The following is a 21,371-nucleotide window of genomic DNA, read 5'->3' as shown; positions in this document are numbered from 1 at the left end:
TTGGGATGGCATATCAAGGCTATGTAGGATTCCTGAGTAACCTCTGCTCTGCATAGAGTACCATTTCTTGAGACCTGCAGGCCTTTTTTCCAGGAAGCCCAATGCTGAAGAGGATTGACACAGAGGTTCTGCGAGGTATACAAGTTTTTATATGGATTATCTCAAACAAATCAGTGCAGTGTTAAACATTGAACTCTGCCTTGAAATCTTTCATGTTGAGATGTGAAGGTGCAGAGATTTGTTTCTGAAACTTACCTTCCTATTAGAATGTGCCGTGCTGAGTACAAATGAGTCAGACTACTACATCCTTGATTAACTAGTTGAAGTATTTGAAAAGGAGGCGTTTCCTTACCTGTGGTGTTAACTACGACAGGGTGAACTACAGCTGAGAATGTCCAAATATAACTTGTTTATGCTGTGTTAGAATTTAGACAAGTTTTATTATAGGTAAGATAGGGGAGTCACTTCCCTCCCACCCTGCCCTTCTTTTGGTAAATGTTTTATAGTGACTCTTGAGCCACTAGTTCTGTGCTGTAACACTCATGGCAAAAAACTTCCTGGAAGAAATGATGCCTGGAAAAGTAGCTGTTAAAATGGTGACAGTATTGTTAGCCGACTGCATGTTTTCCTTTCAAAGTCAACAGGAATGAGAAGAGAGGCGGCAAAGATGATAAACCTGCCTTTTATTCTGTGGTGGCACTTGTGATTGCGATGATGATCCAGAAAAATGATGCTTGCTTTTAAAGCATGCTACAAAAATTTGGAACAAAAATAATCATGAAATAGTGTTCAATATGTTCATTCCTAGGAAGTATCTCTTCTAATTTTTTCTCTCTTTTTTTTTTTTTTTTCTTCTTGTATACCAAACAATTTTTTTTGGCTTTTGCACTGCTGCTGTCCTGAATTAATTAAATTATGCTCCTTTTACTTGTAGTTCAGTCAATTTTGTTTGATGGACAGTATTTCAATTTTGAGATGCTATATATTCTAATATGCCAATAAAGGTAATGCAATACTGTTGTACTTTATAATGGATAAATTGAATGTTTGATTTTTGAAGAGGGGGCTGTAATATAATGGTATGACTTTTAAAAAGTTTCTATTTTCCATTTATGGTATGTAGTTTGCAATTTCTTAATCATTATTTATTATGTTTCATCAGACTCTCTAGCTGAATTTCTTATAGACAACCGGTAAAACACAGCTTAAGTCTGTATTAAAAATGGCCACTTTACCCTGTACATTTACACTTTGGAGAGCAGTTGACTAATGGAAAGGGGTTTTATTTACTTGTTAAAATGTATTTTTTGTTACAAAAAAAAAAGAAAAAAAAAAAAAGAAAAAATATAAATCTGAGTTTGCTGGATCAAAACTTGTATGTGATCAAATGCAATGTTTTTTGTTTATAAATAAATACTATGCAGAATGGTTAAGAGTTCTGACTTATTTTAAGTATTTGGGCCTTGCAAGAAAGATGCCTCGGTCTGCTTTTGAGCAGAAGACTTGGGCACGCTCTGTCTGCCCTCAGGCCGGGTGCCCTAATGCAGCCCCAGATCAGCTGCCAGGCTCTGCTGCTTCAGGGCCCCTGTTCCCTGTCACAGAATTGGGGACAAAGCTCAAAGCCTTGTCGCCGCTCCCGCCCTCCGCCAGGGGGCGGTGCCGCCGCGCGGGGCTGAGGAGGCGGCGCGCAGGCGCGGGGTGGGCCCGGCGGGCTGGGGCGGGAAACGCGCGCCCGCGCGGGAGCCCGGACAGGCTGCGCCGCGCGGCAGGTAGGGGCTAGGGCTCTCTGTGGCCCTCGGTTGCCTTTAGGGCAACGGGGTTGGCGGTGCTCCGCATGTGCAGCGGGAAGAGGAGCCTCTGCAGCACCTGGGATGTCTGTGGGCGGGAAGCCGGGCTGCGAAGTGGCGGGGAGTTAGGGAGTTAGCCTCAGTGCTCGCAGGGCTGTCGCCAGCGAGAGTGTTTGGTTTCGTGTGGCTGAGTCTCTCATGGCGTTGGGTATTGTCAGTCCCTGGCGGTGGTTTTCGAGGCCCCTGGGACTTCGGAAGCGGCCCCGAAGAGCGGCTGCGCGGCCGAGAAACGTCTGCGGCCAGCGGCGGTTCTGCCTCTGGCTCCGCCAGGGCCTTCCTGGCTTGCCCTTATTTTGGCTCCTTAGTGCCGCGCTGTCGGTACGGAAGTAGCAGTTGTCCCCAGGGCCGGGTAGATGCGCCTGGTGCCAGCCTGGCGCGCAGCGGCTCGGGCTGCCCCCTTGTCAGAAGCTTGCTTTGGCAGAGTCGGGGCAGCTCAGGGAGTATGGGCGCAATCCGGGGGCTGAAAGCGAAAAGCTGCGGGGTCTGCCCTGGGATTTGTTTTTGTAACCCTGTCCCGTGCTTCCGTCGTAGGATTTAATTGCACTGAAAAACGTGGCTGTATTACCCTTCATATGCCGTGTCCAGGCACTAACTTTAGCCATAATCATAGCATCTCGAAATGGGCTACGTTTAAACCATCCTGTCACTTTCTGCAGTGAAATTGCTGGGTGATCTGTCTGCGGTGCATGTGAAATTTGTGTTATCTGTTGGTTCACCTCAGTCGTAAGCAACAAGATTTTCCCAGGTGTTTGCTTTGTTTTCTTTAGCAAACATGAAGGTCATCACTTGCGAAATAGCGTGGCATAATAAGGAGCCTGTTTACAGCTTAGACTTCCAACGTGGAGCTGATGGGAAGATCAATAGACTGGCCTCAGCAGGTGTGGACACAGCTGTTCGTGTAAGTTTCAAACATGTTTGTTTCGGTTTTGTAGCATTCACAGAGCATGAAATGGCTTGTTATCCAAGGTGTTAGATAGTTGGCCGGCACATGACAGCAGTGGTGGATGGTTGAGGGAAAGAGTATAGGATTGTACATCAATACACAGAATGACTACTCCCCCTGCATGCTGTCCCTCAGTTCCGCTGGTGACTGTTGAACTTTTATTTTTTAGAAAATTACCTGTGTTGACTGTTGAATTATATTCCTGAGTAGTAACTGCTAATTTAGGGCACAGTCCTGTGGGTTACTGAGAAACACTGGGTTTACTTTCCTTATCTTCATCAAAAGTAAATTTTTATCTGTGATTTTGTAAGTAGGCTCTCAGCAGCATGAGGTCTTTCTCCAGTTTTTATTAATCTCGGTTTTAGATGCATCTCTTCTCAGTAATTTTGTGTTGGTGCTAGAAAACTTTAACAAGTTGATCATGTTTTTGAGAATCGCTTACAAAAGTGTTGAATTGGACAAGCCCTAGAAGATGTGGCTGTAGGATTCACCTTGCAAAAGCAGGCATTTTTTTACTGTCTTCTAAATTCTCAGTGCACATTAGGACTGTCCCCATTGTTCATTGATCTCTTGATTTCTCTAAAAGCTTTGGCCCTAGTTGGAAAGCTCTAGGAAATTGAATGTACTGAGTGAACCACATTCTTTTTATCCAGATATGGAGCAGCATCTTAAAGTTAATGGCCACATAAGTCACAATTTTATTTGAGAGAAATAAAATTAATTTGTTTAACAGCTTCTCAATATGGAAGGTAGATGTACTGGTTAGAGCTTTTCTGTGTCACTATTAGAGCACTTCTGAAAACTTGACACATTTACTTCCCCTGGTTTTTGGGGATGGGAATCAAACAGAGTAGGTCACCCATCACTGCTGGGCTGTTCTGAGTTCCTGTAGGTCTCTTCAGTATCTGGGCCTGGTCATTTCCTGTAAAAAAAACCCTTTGCTCAAATCACTACTGCTAACCTTTCCATTTGGGACAGTTCCTCAAACTCATCCTGCCATAAAGGCTTCCAACCTGGGACTCTGTTTATGCTGTTTAGTAATAAACTGCAATGCAAAGAACCATGTAGGTTCTCTGCTTTGTGTGTATCTATTTATCTGTCTTTGCGTGATAATCTCATATTTTAATTCGTTTTTGGGCCTACTCATATTCTGTCAGACTTCCATTATCTATTTGAAAAAGAAATGTAAAATAATGTAAGAAAGGTTTTACTATCTGTGCTGTAAGCACAGACAGCGAATAAGGTTTTCTTTTGTATTAGTGCTGCATTTTCTTCTGAATAGGGAAATGTTCTGTTTCAGCAAAGAATTTGAGATGTAAAGGTCAGAGTTATGTTTGTATTTGAAATGCCTGAACTGGATCCATATTTTTTCCCTCAAGATCCTCAATTAGTGAAACATGTCAATGTCTCTTAATGTCTTTATTAGCCAATTATTGGTGTGATATGTACGTTATTAGAATATCTTGTTCTTTTAGATACTAATTGGGATAAAGATCATTAAAAGTTGGGGGGTTATTCCAGTGGCCTCAGCCAAAACATTTGCCTTCCTTACTGGCAAACTGACTTCTTACCCAATGGTATATGCATTTCAGGGGTTTGGGACATATGTATAGGTTACTGAATATATATTTGAGTCATATTTATATATATTTTAGGGCTAGAAATATCGCAGTCTTCTTTGACATAAGCAATACTGCTGCTACATCTTTTGGAGGGACTGTTGCATGAAGAGGGAAAACTGGCAAAAGTTACAGAAGTCTTAATTCATGCTGTGGCATCATTATGCACTGCAGAATAGAGAACAAGTGGAATCAGGAATTCCTTAAGCCATCATTGCTGGGAAAGTGTCCATGGCATGCAGCTGTCTTAATGCTCTGTTTGTGATCATTCTTGCTCAGTTCATTTTCTTGGAACCAGTAAATCTGTTGACCTTTAGAGTATAGAGCAAAGCTCTTCACCTTGCTCAGACTTCTAAAGAGGGCTAATTCTTTTTGTTTTTTTTTCTCCAGGTATTGTAGGGAAATCTCAGCTTTACCCCTTGAAGCACCTCCTCCCTTCCTTTTTAACTGACCTTGGTGTCTGTGGGGCTTTTTCTCTCATATTTTTCTTACTCTTCTCTCGTAACTCCTGTTAGACCCTTTCTTTAATGTGTTGTCACAGAGGCGCAACCAGCATCACCGATCAGCTGAGCTTTGGCCAGCAGTGCCAAGCTCTGTCCAACATAGGGCCAATGTCTGGTATGTTTGTACAGAAGCCACTCTTGTAACTCCCTCCAGCTACCAAAACCTTGCCACATAAACCCAGTACTCTTAGAGGGAAAATCCATGGTGCAGCCACAGCTTTAGCAGTGAAGGTTTCAGATGAGTTCAGCATGACCGCCCAAAGAGTAAACTGTGGATTACTAAAGCAGTGCGCATGTATTTCATCTCATCCCTGAAAGCTGTTGTGCTTTTATACCTAGATATGGAAAGTGGAAAAAGGGCCAGATGGAAAAGCAATTGTGGAATTCTTGTCAAACCTTGCCCGCCATACCAAGGCAGTGAATGTTGTGCGCTTCTCTCCAAGCGGTGAGATCCTAGCATCCGGAGGCGATGGTGAGAACTGCTTTTTATGTGCTTTACGTGAGGTGATTGTAAAGACAATCCAAATGTAATGCGCTAGCAAAGCAGTGAGTGGGAAAGAAAGAATTTTCCTATGATTTCTTCTACAGATGCTGTTATTTTATTGTGGAAGCTGAATGATAGCAAAGAATTGGAACCATTAGTTTTTCAAGATGAAGATGAAGCGCAGCTCAATAAGGAGAACTGGACAGTTGTGAAGACTTTAAGGTAGCTTAATATTGTTTTATTCCCCAGTGGCTTTTACCACATGGTATAATTTTCTGTTCATAATATGTAGAACTTCAATGCTCTCTAAAATTTGCTGTCTCTAATATTCATCTTTTACTATATTGAACTTTTTTTTTCTTGCAGTACCAACCTCCATCTTCTTTTAAGTTAGAAGATTTGGCATCTTTGTGGCGTTACTGATGTGTTCTGTAATTCATATCTGAGATTTGCAGTCACTAAGCTTAGCACAGAGATATATAAAGTAAATATGAAATCATATTGCTAACTTCATATCAGAAGATTTTATCATTATGAAAGCAAAAAGCAGCAGCAGATAAAGTTTTACCAGATAATAGATGTGAGGCTCAACCAATCTTTTTCAACTACTTTATTTTAATAATTTGAAATCTGCTATATTACACAGCTTTTGTTTCAAGTGTACAGTGATTAAGAAAATATATAGACTGTGCTTACTAAGACTCAGAAGTATCAGTTGATGGTGGCTAAGGTATCAAATCACAGTAGGCAGTCAAATTACAGATCTTCTGCTCTCACACTCAGCTGAAGTCTGAAGGAAAAAGTGATTCTGAACTCAGAAATGTATTTTGAGTGAGCAGTATGTGTAACTCTTGCTTTCTGTGTGGTATTTGTTAAACCTTCTGATCTCTGTCTATCTGTACTGATGAAATAATTAAGAATTTACACTTGCTTAGAATCATAAAATGCTAGGGGTTGGAAGGGACCTCCAGAGATCATTGAGTTCAAGCTCTCTGCAAAGCAGGACCACTTAAGACAGGTCACACAGAAATATGTCCAGGTGGGTTTTGAAGAGCTCTAGAGAAGGAGACTGCACAACCCCCCTGGGCAGCCTGTTCAAGTGCTCCACCACCCTCACAGCAAAGAAGTTTTTTCTCATGTTGAGGTGGAATTGAGGTGATTGAGTTTAGGTTCATTGCCCCTCATCCTATCACTGGTTATCACTGAAAAGAGACTGGCTCCATCCTCCCGATATTCACCCTTCAGATATTTGTAGATATTGTTAAGGTCCCCTTTCAGCCTTCTCTTCTCCAGACTAAACAGCCCCAGGTCTCTCACTCTTTCCTTGTAAGAGAGATGCTCTAGTCCCTTAATCAACCTTGTAGACCCCTGTTGGCCTCTCTCTAGTAGTTCCCTGTCCCTGTTTAACTGGGGAGCCCAGAACTGTACACAGTATTCCAGATGGAGTCTATCTGGGACTGAATAGACAGGGAGCAGAACCTCTCTCAACCTGCTGGATACACTCTTCTTAATGCACCCAAGTATACTATTGCCCTTGGCCACCAGGGCACATTGCTGTCCCATGGATAACTTGTCAACCAGGAGTGCAAGGTCCTTCTCTGTGGAGCTACTCTTCAGTATTGCTGCATGGTGTTATTCCTTCCCAGGTGCAGGACACTAATCTTACCCTTGTTGAACTTTGTTAGGTTCATCTTTGCCCAGCCCAACCGTCCAGTCTGCCCAGGTCTCAATGAAGGGCAGCACAGCCTTCTGGTGTCAGCCACTCCTCCTGGTTTTGTATCATCAGCAAACTTGCTGGGGGTACTCTCTATCTCTTCAGTTATGTCATCATTGACCATGTTGAACAAGACTGGATTTAGCACTGACCCCTGCTATTTGTAAATGGTATATTGAAGCATCAGTGTGGTCCTTTAGAAACATTAGTCTCCCAAAGCAAACAAACAAGCCAAATCCCCCTCCCCTAAACTTTGGTGTTGCAAGCATTTATTACTCTTACTAAAGTTACCACACTGTATGATAACTTTTCAAATGGCAAGCAATAAAATTTGGTTTCAGTGGAGGTGGTTCTGAGTATCTTGCAATGATTGTTCAACTATATCTGAATCAACCTTAATTTTCTGTGTTTCATATTGTTCTGCTGAGTATGCACATTTGTTTACTGCTTTTGTGAAACCAAGCTCTCTTGAATAGTAGCACTTCCTAATTGCTTTGGTATAGTGCTTTGTCTTATGTTTGTACAAATCCTAGAAATGTTTGTTTCCAGATCTCTTAAGTACAAATCCATGAAATGTGTTTTTCATTTTCTGTGAAAAAGATCTTTTGAACAGATGCAGAATGTGCTTTATTTAAGTGTTCTGCCACCTCAACACTTAAACTGAAAGTCCTGCTGTTCATTTTACTTCAGTGGTATCTCAATTTGCCTCTGGTTTTGGTTGGTTGCTTTTCTAACTAAAAAATGCATACAACTCATATGCATGCAGCTGTTAATTTTTAAATTAGTAATTGGTTTCTTCTCTTCTGGCTTCTAGAGGCCACTTAGAGGATGTGTATGATATTTGTTGGACCTCAGATGGAAATTACATGGCATCTGCTTCTGTAGATAACACAGCTATAATGTGGGATGTCAGTAAAGGTAAATGTTACATTTATCACTTGCATCTCCAGTGGAAGTTCCTCATGATACTTACCAAAGGAGTTGAAAACATCTTTTACTGTGATTGCTGCATTTCTGGGATTGTAAGGCAGATAGCACAGCATGTAAAGACATCCTCAGGCCAGCAAAAATTATGTGTAAGCTCTTTCTTCACCTTGATTATTCAGGATATAAACTTAACCCATTCCCCCTCCCCCTCAAACTCCTACACAAGCAGCTTGTATATTACTTAGTCCTCCCCACACCCCAACAAACAGACAAAACTCGACTGATATCAGGTAGTTAACTACCTAATTAAAAAATGGGAGGCAAGTATAGAATGCAGACTCTGTTTTGCAAGGTGTGATGTTTGTTAGGCTCCATTAGGCGTCACACTTGCATTCGTTCTCATCCCACTGCAGTGGAATTGCTTGCATTCTCCAAGAAAGGTCCATCTGAACTTCTGCTAGTAACCTGCTAGGTTTGCTCTGCAATGGTTTGATGTTTTCTTACTAGCAGTGTAATCATTACTTTCGATTTTATGTGGAAATACTGAACTTTCTCTAAACCTGTTATCTTACATTTCTAATATTGAGTGTCTATTTAAGAAAAATTATGTTGAATGCAGGTTAATTTTTCAGTGCACATAAATATGAAAATGCAAATGTTCAGCCACTGACATTTTTTTCATTCTTGGTTTGGGTGCTTAATGTCTCTCCCATCTGAACTGTCACATACACTTTCCAAAAGTCCTTACTTGAATGTCCTTACCTTGCATGGATGTTCAATTAAGAGAGTACTTAGAGCCTAAGTATCTCTAAGGGCATTATGACTGAATGTCTCTTGGGTCATGGACTGCTTATAATGATTTTAATGGCACAACTCTATTAGAATTATTAGTAGAAAAAGCTGAATGGCCTATTAAGCTGATCTGTTACTTGTGTGTAATGCCTTCTGTTCTCGCTGTGTGTGATGAATACCATGGAGAGCATTTTGTCTTCAGTGCAGGGGGACCTCTAGTAAGTTGAAAGTAAGCAGCCATTACTGGAAGTCGGTACATGAAAGGAAAGAGTTTCAAGGATATCTTCCAATTGGGGTTTTTTAAATCATAGGATGGTCTGGTTGCAGGAGACCTCCAATGGTCATCTAGTCCAACCCCCTCTGCAGTAAGCAGGGGCATCCTCAACTACATCAGGTTGCCCAGAGTCTTGTTGAGGCCCACCTTGAATATCTCCAGGGATGGGGCCTCAACTACCTCCCTGGGCAACCTGTTCCAGCATTCCACCACTCACAGTAAAGAACTAGTTCCTAACATCCAATCTAAATCTACTCTTCTCTAGTTTGAAATCATTTCCCCTCATCCTATCACTGGAGGCCTTTATAAACAGTGTCTTTCCAATGACTGAAAGAAAATTAATAGTAAAAATCCATAGTGTTGTTCAGTACATAGCACCACTGGCATATATCCTCGAGATACAAACTGCTGGCAGCTTACTGGGTGTCCTGTAGATACATCAGTAGGTATTTGCTTTTTACTATGCTCTTCCATAGGCATCTGTTGTTGACTACTGTTGGAGACAATACCAGAAGGACTTCTGGGGTTATGCAACATGGCCTCAACTGTATTTGTGCAGTATTTTTGAGGAACTATCATTTTTGAAACTTTACAGTGTTTCTTTGCAACAAAGCAACACTTAACTAATAGGAAATAAAAAACCCACCTCTCACTATGATTCAAAATGGCATATTTAATGAGAGTTGTCTTTAACTTTATCATGACACTGGATCAGAGGCATTCAACTGTGGAACATCAGTGAGGTCTGAGAGCTTTTGCACTGGAGAGATCTTTATTACAGAATAAGCTATAGAGTAACATGAGTTAGTACTGCTGTAGAATGTTTCTGAGAGCTGCCCCTGTGCAGGTGTCAGTCAGCACAGGGTCAGGTGTATTTTTTTCAGCATCTGCTCAGCAGAGTAGATGAGTTGGTACGGTCCCCTCAAGCTGGAAGCTGGGTTAATGCTGGAATTTCTGGCTTAGTATTTAACCAAATTCAGTTTGCTGTTGAGCAGTATTCTGGACATGCCTGAAAAGTTACTTTCTATGTTATGAAGGTTTTGAAATACTTCTGGTTTGAAATGTATACCTATTGCCTGTTTGGTGTCCAAGCCAAGCTGCTTCTCTGAGTTCATTTGTAGGGAACATCACAAATTCCTCTGCATGTGAAGATTCTAGAACTAAAGCAACTCTTTCTGATACTCTTACCAGATGCTTTCAAGTTAACAGTTTGTATGTTTTCAAAAAGGCTTTCTCTACATTTTAAAATGTTTTGTTTTATTTCTAAAACGAAGAAATGCTTAAAAATGTATTTGAATTTAGAATATGAAAACTGTTTGTAATTTCAGGGCAGAAGGTTTCAATATTAAATGAACACAAGAGTTATGTCCAAGGAGTAACCTGGGATCCTCTAGGCCAATACATTGCAACTCTGAGTTGTGATAGGTGAGCTGTTGATCTGAGTGCTTTGCCTTAGTGTTCTGTCTTACTTGAGGACACATTAAAAGCAACAATGTGGGATAAACATGACTTTTCTTTTAGTTTTATTCAGATTGCTCTGGAAGAAGATTGATGTGAAAGTAAAACTATACTTAGTTAATCTTTTCCTTGCAGTAAGTGATTCCTGAAGTCAGAATGTCCTCTCTAAGCAGAAAAGAAGCTTACATAAACTTTATTTGTAGAGATTTTTCCTTTTTTAGAGTTTTCATGGTATTGGTTGTTAGAGGTACCAAATACCCTAGGAGAGTTGTTAATGTGTTCATCCTTGTCTTTTTACAGAAAGATATGAACAGGTTAAGAAATCCTTTAAAATATCTTTCCACTGATAGCATTTTTTTTTCCCCTCTTGCTTCCTCAGTCCCCAACAGTTTTGCAAGTGATGTCATTGGGAAAGCTAAACACACGCTTCATAAACCTGACCCTTGTCAGAACTTTGAGTGAGCTTAAACTGTCTAGGACATGTGTGCTGCTCTGAAGGAGCTTGCAGCTGGCTAATAAATGAATGTCATGGCACCCACTGCAAAGAAAACTACTGTAATAGTGGAAAAGCACTTTTAATTGAAGATTTGCAGTAGGCTCAGAAAAATAGTAAGTTAATGGCAACTCGGTCATTATGAGCCACTCTCTTCTGGTAAACAGCTGTGTGAGTTTTGTGTGCCTTTATTAAAATGAACAGCAGTGAAACTCAAGTAATAGAATGATGTGCAAGTTTTTCTTGAAGACGCAAGCAAGGGCATGAACTAATCTGAAGTGGGGAAATCTCTCACACCCTCACTTTTCAGATACTTTTCTATCACAGTATCACAGTATCACAGTAACTAAGGTTGGAAGAGACCCCAAGGATCATCAAGTCCAACCTGTCCCAACAGACCTCACAACTAGATCATGGCACCAAGTGCCACGTCCAATCTCCCCTTGAACACCTCCAGGGACGGCGACTCCACCACCTCCCTGGGCAGCACATTCCAATGACGAATGACTCACTCAGTGAAGAACTTTTTCCTCACCTCGAGTCTAAACCTCCCCTGACACAACTTGAGACTGTGTCCCCTAACAGGGGACACAGCCCCTACAGGACTGGTGAATAGCATCAGCTCAGTAGGAGTCTAAGAGGACCCAGGCCAGTTGCCAGCACTGGGTGTTCACCAGCCCAGGGTGAGGAGACCTTATTCTCTTTTGGCAGACCAGCTTAGCTGTGTCTCAAGCTGTCTGGTACAGCTGTCTCAAGCTGTCTGCCACTGCCTCACCTGTTTTCTCATCTTAACTGTCTAGGATTCTTTGTGGAACTGTTTCAGCACATTAAATCCGCAGAAAGCTGTCTTAGGCTGGTTTTCTGTCAGCCTAAGAAACCAACATAATGTGGTGAAGGTCAGAGCTGTCAGAAAGGAGGGGATGGTGGGACAAGTGGGTGGATTTGCTTGGGCTACCTGCAGTTTCAGTGAGATGAAATCAAGGACTTCCAACATTCCATAGAGAGATGTACTCAAATTTTTGTTTATTCCAAAGAAAACTGAAATGTGGAGATGCTGCTAATTGTCTTTGTGGCAAGTTCTCACTCTGCAGAAACATACTGGGTATTACAGCACTGGCAGGAATGGCAGGGTCATTCCCTGTCCACTAATGCCCTTATTTCTCCACGACTTACTGAGTCAGCTGTCAGTGGGGTCATTTAGATGTTCAAAACATGTCCTCCCTGTGGTGTCTCATGAACAGAGTTTTAATTAATGCGTGTTTGTCAGTTATATTTGACAGTCCTGACTGAGAAGTGAGGTCCTGTAGCATTATGTGAAGCATGGGATGAAAGGAAGGTGTTCATAGCTAACTGTGTTTTCTACCACCTAGGGTCCTGCGGGTATACAACACACAAACCAAACGTGTGGCATTCAATGTCACCAAGATGCCATCTGGATCAGGAGCAGAAGGAGAGGTACATGGTTCTGCTACTAATTCTACTATAAAATGTGCTGGGTGCTGTTTTATATGTGTTTTTCTATTCTGCAAAACATGCTACAAAAGATTTTCTGTTCAATAATCCGTAGAATCACAGAAACATTCAGGTTGGAAAAGACCCTCAGGATCACCAAGTCCAACCGATAACCCTGCTCTGCAATGTTCACCCCTAAACCATGTCCCCAAGCACCACATCCAAACGACCTTTAAACACATCCAGGGTTGGGGACTCAACCACAAATTCAGTTCCCATTCAAAATTTCATGTATCAGGTGGTTTTGTCTCTGTCTCACTTTTGCACTTTTTGAATAGAGGCTCCTTCAGGTTTCCTCAAACATTGCAGAAGTGACCGAGAATGCTGCCTGCTGCTGTTGATCTCTCGCAAGCTGATTAAAGTAGTAACACAGTGTCTTTGGTTGAAGATGTTAAAAATAGCATGGAAAAAAGTAGTATGTGTGCTGTATTCTTGATAGGAAAAACTTCAAGCATCTGTCAATAGCTTTTTAATGCCTATGACACGTAGCAATAATGTTTCAAAGCCAGCAGCTTGAAATTTTCAAAAATGTAGTCTGATTTTTAGGAAAAATATGAATTAGGGAAAATTTAGGGAATGCTTTCTAATCCCATGAGGGAAAACAAGGAGCTTTTTTTTTCCCCCCCTAAAGCAGTGCTAAGTAATAATAAAATAACACCTCTAAGCTGTCTATCACTTTTTTGATTCCTTCTATTCATCTTTTTTTGTTTGTTTGGGTTTGTTTTGTTTGGAAACATTTGTAACAGTTTTATAGAGACTAAAAAACAGGCCTGCGAGAGGACATTTTGCCTTTTTTTTACTAGAATTACATGCCCAAGGAGCAGGATTTTACTGTTAAATAATGTCATTCTCCAGGTTATTACCATTTTTTTATTATTGGTCGAATGTGACTGCTCTTGGGGTGTTTTGATTGGTAGCTGAAGAGGGATGAAGGACTATTTTTCTTAGCTCTGAAGAATTTGTAGCATAGCAGAAAGTGAGCTTGAAGGAGCCATGGGTTTTAAAACATTTATCTTTTATTTTTAAAGTACAACTGGATGGGGTTTTTTTTCCTCACTTGAAAGCCAGCTGACAGATTGGTGGCACCTTACACAGTCGTATTTCAATGTTACAGGCTAGGAGCTATCGGATGTTTCACGATGACAGCATGAAGTCGTTTTTCCGCAGGCTGAGTTTTACTGCCGATGGCTCCTATTTGCTCACTCCAGGTATGTGAGAATGTGCACTGTAACCTGCATTGTATCTGTTAGGCTTCAGTTTGAATGTGCATTAAGACTGCTTTCACACTCCTAAGGAATGCTTATTTATCTTAATTATGCCGTTTCTCATTCCTCCTCTTAAAGGTAGACTCCACGATACTCTTCTGTTAACAGAACATCAACTTTCACCTATAATAAAAATTATACTTACTGTATTTTTCTGAACCAAAACATGTAAATTACAACGATGCAGGTCTTCTAAAATAGAAATGAAGAATAGTGAGTGGTTTCTGTTGGCTGATTTCTCTTTGGTTTTATCCTTTCTTGGGGTGGGTTGAAATTTTCCCCCCCAACATTAAATTTGCCAGACCAGCTCAGTTGGAAGCAAAACTACAATCTACAGTGGAATGCAATGAATATGTACAAATATGCAATATTTACAGATATTTACAATTAATAAAAAGCTACTAACTTCTCCCTCTCTGCCCTCCCTTACCCCCCTGTATAAAAAGGGAGAAGAGACAGAAGCTGAGAAGTTAATACCAAAACAATGCAGCCAAGGTCAAGCAGAAGCAAGTTAGTATCCCTCCCAGAGCGAAGAAGCAAGAAGAGAAGAGAAATTATTGTGCGACATCTAGTTTTAGTCCCTTATCTCTTCCAATGGCATTGTTTAGAATTATCTTTATTTACCTTTTTACACCCAGTAGTGATTTATTTACAATTTACTACTTTCTGTTCAAGATCTGTCGAAAGTTTTAAAGGCACAGCCTAAAGCTACCTACGCTGCAAGGAGGAGATCAGTTTGCCCATACACACACTACATTTACAGATGTCTTGCACGAAAAGAAGCTTTTAAAGGGGAAGTATATCAAGGAAACAAACCCAGCACTAAATAAATATTAGGGATGCTTTATTAATTTGTGTTCAGGTTGCACAGCTCTTACCCAACTGAAAAGCCCGATTCCTGAGAAGTAAAATGTTTATGGATGTGAAGTGTGTACACAGTACCATTTTGACTTGATGAGTAATGTTTTAATCTTTGTTTTTGCAGCTGGCTGTGTTGAATCGGGAGAAAATGTAACAAACACCACGTATGTTTTCTCCAGAAACAATCTAAAAAGGTAGAGTTTGATAAGATGATTTTTTCTTTAAATAAATAAATAAAATGCTGTTTTCTGAAATACTGTTTCTTTATAAAAGGCCTGTGGGTCACCTGCCATGTCCTGGAAAGGCAACTCTTGCTGTTCGCTGCTGCCCAGTCTACTTTGAGTTGAGACAAGCATTTAATAAAGGTACTGTAAATCCTTCAGGGACTATGATTTTGCAGCAAATATGTGAAATATGTGACTGTTTACTGGTTTAAGGCCTTAGCCTTTTAACATTCCATTAAGATAGTTTTGTACCACATCTTAGAAACTGTTTCCTGATTCTGAGACCCTGAATTCACCTTAAGTACCTTGCACGTAGCTTTTGATAGAGTGAATAAATGTTCTCACTTGGCCTCTCAGGCTGCAGAAACACTGCTTAATATTCTTCTTTCCCTTTTAACCATTTTGTGTGAGTAACAGTAAATAATTTGACTTAGCACCAAAGGAGTAATCCAGTGAAATATTTCTGTTGGTCGCAACTACCCACATCACAGAAGTACCAGAGAACTGATGTAGTTTGCAACAATCATTGATGTTTATTCAAGGAAGCCAAACCTGAAACTGCTGATGTTGCTCACCAGGACAGAAGTTCTGATGTGGGGAAAGAATTGTATGAAATTGCATAAGAGCTTAGTGGAGATTGAAATCCAACCTTGTTGTGAGCCCAGTGGGTCCAAGTCTGTATATATTTTTACAAGACATGGTCTTACCCTGGCTTTGCTCCTTTCTTTAGAGGATCAACTTGTAGTATTCCTTACCGGATTTATAGATTCCCTGTTGTGTTCTGTATTTTCATCATAATCTTTAGATCCATAGTAGTGGTGTGTTGCAAAGTAAGGAGAAGAGTGTCTGCTGTTGGTCTCTCGCTCCTCCAAAGATAATGTTTACTGTCTGCAACATACACTCAGAAAAGTGAAGATCTATGTTAGGTTAAAAATCTTTAGCTATAAGTACCTTGCATTACATTAACATCAATGGCCTGCCTCTTTTACTGCTTAGCTTTCATAACCATCACAGAACTGAAGGGGAGCTCTGTACAGTAGGAAAGTCTGAAAGCAGCTAGCTAGTGCTGTTTCCAGTGGAAGTGGAAATAATCTTGCCTTACAAAGAACCACCGCTGTGAGAGAAGACTAGCTAGGAGCTGAACCCAAGACAACACAATGCAGAATATAACCTGGTGGTGTCAATTATGATGTCCTTGGTTTAGTCTATATCCCAAGGTGCACTTATCTGGAATTTAATACTAAAGGTAAATGCACTGAAAAATGTCAGGTGGAAAATATATGACAAACTTTACAAAACAAAATTATATCAATCCAGATAGACAAAGCTGTTGCCAATTTCTCTCTTCAGCTGAAACAATTGAGGGCAAATTTCAGGTGACAGAAATGTTAATGTTTGACATTTAAACTTTGCGTTTTATAAAAGTGCTGTCTTAACCATTGCCTTGATGCTGATTAATAATGAAATCTTTATTTAGATTGATGACTAAGCTACTGCAGTTCCTTCCTTGCAATGAATGCAAGAGAGAATTCTCAATCTGTTTGTTTCTTTGCATTCTAGATGAAATCAGTCAGAAGTCGTCTCCTCCTCTGTTCAGTCTGCCCTATCGATTGGTGTTTGCTGTTGCTTCAGAAGATTCTGTGCTTTTCTATGACACTGAACAGTCTTTCCCCTTTGGCTATGTTTCTAACATACATTATCACACTCTGAGTGATATTTCATGGTAGGTAGTTCTTATATTATTAAGATTTATTCTGATGGGGGTAATGTCCTTTTTACATCTTGAAGTTTGGCACAGGATCTTGTGTCTTGCTTCATTTCTACGTTGGTGATTTGCTGTATTTTGATGTGATCACTTTTGTCACTGTGTCTGAACAGCAAACCACTTCATTATTTTTTTTCCCTGTGAACTGGAAAATTATGGTTATTTATCAGTTGGGAAATGAGGTGCAAGCACCCTGGGAACATGCAGATGGAAATTTTTATGAAAGGGAATGTACTGGGTGCCAGTGAAAAGTACTCATTGTTCAGACAGTGTAACTGGTAATGATGAAGTTATTTATAGGCTTTGGGGAGTCATCTCTCTTAAGTTCAGGTGTCTGTATCCTGGCCAAATTCTGTTTTATCTGCATAATTCTGCTTAGTGCTTCTTCATATGTAGGATGAAGTAATTTACCTGACATTTATGTGGGGGATCAGAAATGGAGCTGAAAATTGAACCCAAATCTTGGGGTCAGGATAAACTCCTCTGCTGAAAAGGCTTCTTCTCTTATGCCTTTCTAGCCAGTATACATAAGCTGAGGACCACACAGAACTGATGCATCAGGAGGAAAGGAGTGGAAAAGAATAGAAAGTCAATGCTTTTAATCAGACATTAGTTGATGAAATCAGCACAGAGAGCCCATTCTCATAAGCACTATGGTGATTCTGAGCATTGTCTCTGCTTAGCACAAGGAGCACAGCCAAAGAGCTTGAACTGCTCTGCTGCTCTCAGTGAGGAGGCTTCAGCAATGTTTCTGAAACTGTGGTTGAAGATTTGTATACCTTCAATTGTACCGTGCTTTGTGCCAGCTCAAATGCCTGCAGGCGCTGGCAGCAGCATATTACAGGTGATCACTGGTGACAGCAGAGAGATTAGATCAGATGCAAAGGCCACATTTGAAGATATTTTATTCATTTGACTTGGATATCTTTACTTGACTGCAGTTAAGTGAATGCATGTACTTGGGGAAGGGAGGAGAAAAAGAGAGGTATAGGTGTGTTATAGATGGGGTGGGGTGAGGGTTGAAGAACAGTTCTGATCTTTACTCTTAATGGGAAAAAACATAAAAATCACAAATAGGTCCAGCGATGGAGCCTTTCTTGCTATTGCTTCCACGGATGGATACTGTTCATTTGTTACCTTTGAGAAGGATGAACTGGGAATACCACTGAAGGAAATACCACAGATAAATGTCAGGACTTCTGGTGCAGCAGAGAAGAAAGTGAAAAAGAGTCAGTCGCACAAAGTCGTTTCTCCAGGCTCTAGGCTGACAGAGGGGACTCCTTCCAGCAGGGTTATGGATCCTAGCACTCCTCCTCTCCAACCTAGAACTACAGCTGCCAGTAAGGACTTGCCTTCCACACCTGTTGGCATAAAAAATATTCCAGTCTCATCCTCAGACGAGAGGAAAATCAGCCAACCAGCCAGCCAGAGCACTAAAGTAAACCAGCCCAGGAGGATTACTCTCAACACTTTACAAGCGTGGAGCAAGACGCCAAGGTGAGATTTATATTGCTGTTTCTAGTCATAAATACGAAGGCCAAGACAAGCTGTGCTTGTGCTACCTTTAAAGGTTGAGGTTTAGGCTTAAATTCCCAGCCATGTGTCTTGGTAGTATCTGTCTTGACGTGGAACTTTTTGTTCCAGTTGTACTGCAACTGAAAGGTCAGAATGTCTCCTGAATCCTAAATGTGCAGTTTGTATATTTCACTCTGAATTGTGAGGCAGTAGCAACCTTAACCTGACTGTTATATCATGTCCATGTGGCAGCAACAGGTGTCTGTCCTCAGGTCCCATTTTCCATACAAAGATGGTACCTGAAACCTTGAACTGACAAGAACTATTTAAAGAGCCTTCTCACAAGAAATATTTGAAGAACGAGAGTGCAAGGCTAGACAGGCTCCTGGTGTGCAGAGGCGTGGGTTTGGGGCTTAATGCATTGATTCAAGCTGTTTCCTAAGGCAAAGATCTTAGTTTTCAGAAATTACCTGGAATCCATGTATTGATTGTTAAATAGCTGGCTATATGAGATCCTGAGCTGGTGTGCAGCAGTAAGGAAATAGGTATGCAATTAGAGATCTAGACCTTGCCAGCTATTTTAGAATTAAAGAAAATTATTATAACTTCTTATAGGAATGTTTTAATTAGTAGGTGGCTTAGAGAGAAAGTGGTGAATGAGAAAGCAGGATAGCAGATTTCATCAACAACCACAAATCTTGGGAGGTGATGGCTTTCACACACCAAAGTTCATCTCTACTGGAACTGAGAAGTCTAAGAAATCTAGGTAGTTGAAAGTGACTGGATGGTGGACCTCAGTGGGCAAAGAGTTCCCTAGATTTTTATGAATCTAAAGTGTTTCTATGGACAGGGCTGGAAAATAGTATCACAGTATCACAGTAACTAAGGTTGGAAGAGACCCCAAGGATCATCAAGTCCAACCTGTTCAAACAGACCTCACAACTAGACCATGGCACCAAGTGCCACGTCCAATCTCCCCTTGAACACCTCCAGGGACGGTGACTCCACCACCTCCCTGGGCAGCCCATTCCAATGACGAATGACTCGCTCAGTGAAGAACTTTTTCCTCACCTCGAGTCTAAACCTCCCCTGGCACAGCTTGAAACTGTGTCCCCTTGTTCTGGTGCTGGTTGCCTGGGAGAAGAGACCAACCCCCTCCTGTCTACAACCACCTTTCAGGTAGTTGTAAAGGGCAATGAGGTCACCTCACAGCCAGTCTTAATGTTAAGATATTTGACTAAGATAACTGTGTTCTGAAGCTGATTATCCAGCACTGTGCTGTATATAAAAGTGCTGTCTAGTGAAAAAGATCATGAATGGTATTTGAAGTACTTCTAAAAAATGCTCTATTCAACATACAACAAGAAGAAAAAATGCATGCTAAAATATATCTAAACTGCATTAACCAATTCTGTTTCAAGTAAATCTTTAAATAAACTATTTCTGGAAATGATGGCTTTAAAGTAATTGAATGGTTTCTACTCTTTTCAAGGAGAGTAAACTTGATTCCACTAAAGCCAGATACACCAACTTCTACATGTACAGATACAGTTCCTATATCTCCTTCCTCAGAACAAGAACTTGGTAAGTTTTTGTGACTTAATATCCAGCAAAGTCTTTTTGCAGATTGTTTCTATTATAGACTTCTGCTATAAGCTTGTAACACAAGCACATTCAAGCACACAAACTAAACCTAGTTGCAGATTCTAAAGCTTCCTTCATTGTCCTGCCATGTTTGAAAGGTGCTTTTTTGACAATATGAAATGTATTCTCAGTGCAGTTGCTCTATGGCAGCTGCTTATGTGACAATATGTGACTGCAGTTTCTATAATAATGGGTGTTTTTAGCTCACACCAGAACCAAGAAGAGTTAATTTGTTGGATGTAATGTTCTTCATGTGGGTTTTGAAGACCTGTGTACTTTCAGCGCATGATTATTTCAGATGCTGGACTTTCAAACTGGGTTTGGGGGCTTTCAGCAAGTGCTGAACTGTTTGTGAATTCAGCAAACTAATTTACTTTCTTAACCTGGATTTACTTAGCTTACATGGTTTTCCTATCTGCTTGTTTCAGAGAGTCCTTTGCCATCTGATGATAGTCCTCAAAATCCCCCAGCATCAAAACGTCCTAGAACTGAGGAAATGTCACTTTCTACATCTGCTGAAGATCAAATCAGCTGCGATTCAAACAAATAAAAAAGCTAAGCTTTTAGTAGCCTCTTCACAGTCTGAAGGTGATGCAGCCATATCTGAGTGCATTTCTTTTAGCAAATGTTAAATCCTCAATTCCTGATTGAAGTACCTTATGCTTATTTGACATAGTGCTGTGAAGGAAGAAGCTGCTAGTAGAAGACACAGGATTCGGGAAGAGGAAATAGTTTGCAGAAGAGGAAATAATTGGGAAGTGACTTCAAAGTGCATTTCTATGCTTGAAGACAGTATTCTTTAAGAAATCCCACAGCTTAAGGAAATCAGGACAGTCTGGGTATTGAAAACCCATACAGTAGCCTCAGAGCCTCCATCAGCATCCCTAAGTTGATGTTTATAAAGTATTATGTCTTCCAGTAACCAGTCTGGCAGAAGAATAGAATTTCTAATGGCTTAAATGCATTCATAATGATCTGATGTGGTTTAAGACAAAAAATCATTCAAGCATCTTGGCTTATATGATTATCAATGTGCCAAATGATCCATGCTGTCCAGTACATGTGGAATGAAAGCTGACGTTCACGTGCTCTGCAGCAGCGTACGATATGACTGATAGGACTAAAACATAAATCAGAACTTGTAACTACAAGAAAAGGCAAAGCAAAAGGAAGGAACCCTCTGAAGACCTGTTACAAGCATGAAAAATGGAAGAACGTTCCTTTATTGTTTCATTTCTGTATTAAAAAGAAAAATGCAGATGTAAGATTTTCCTGGTGCAGCAGGATTTGAGCTTCTATATTGGAAGTTTTCCCCCTTCTCCCTTTTTCCACATCTTTGCTTCCACAGCCGATAAAATGATTCAAATCCAGTGTATGTTAAGTCTCTAAAAGTTTCTTTTCTGCGTGTAATACTCACACCAAGAATTTAATAATTAAACTAAGACCTACAGATTGGAAACAATGAGACAAAATTACTGCACTGGATTTGCTGTAACGTGCAGTTTTAGCCTTCAGAAGTAGAATGCTCAGC

The 21,371-nt window shown here is 40.6% G+C and overlaps 1 protein-coding gene across 1 annotated transcript; it reads left to right on the top strand.

The window, feature by feature from the left end:
- The first annotated feature begins 1,718 nt into the window (after nucleotides 1–1,718).
- CHAF1B (chromatin assembly factor 1 subunit B) lies at nucleotides 1,719–20,934 on the top strand. Its single transcript, XM_054165850.1, has 14 exons — nucleotides 1,719–1,769; nucleotides 2,615–2,745; nucleotides 5,252–5,384; nucleotides 5,501–5,618; nucleotides 7,925–8,028; nucleotides 10,432–10,528; nucleotides 12,425–12,509; nucleotides 13,681–13,774; nucleotides 14,817–14,886; nucleotides 14,966–15,057; nucleotides 16,477–16,639; nucleotides 17,759–18,178; nucleotides 19,689–19,780; nucleotides 20,269–20,934. Exons 2-14 carry the CDS (start codon nucleotides 2,620–2,622, stop codon nucleotides 20,388–20,390), a joined length of 1,716 nt encoding a protein of 571 aa, XP_054021825.1. The 5' UTR covers nucleotides 1,719–1,769; nucleotides 2,615–2,619; the 3' UTR covers nucleotides 20,391–20,934.
- The last annotated feature ends 437 nt before the right edge of the window (nucleotides 20,935–21,371 follow it).

Source organism: Dryobates pubescens, chromosome 12 (genome assembly GCF_014839835.1).
Source record: "Dryobates pubescens isolate bDryPub1 chromosome 12, bDryPub1.pri, whole genome shotgun sequence".
Classification (NCBI taxonomy): domain Eukaryota; kingdom Metazoa; phylum Chordata; class Aves; order Piciformes; family Picidae; genus Dryobates; species Dryobates pubescens.
This window is presented reverse-complemented; position numbering and strand designations above follow the sequence as displayed.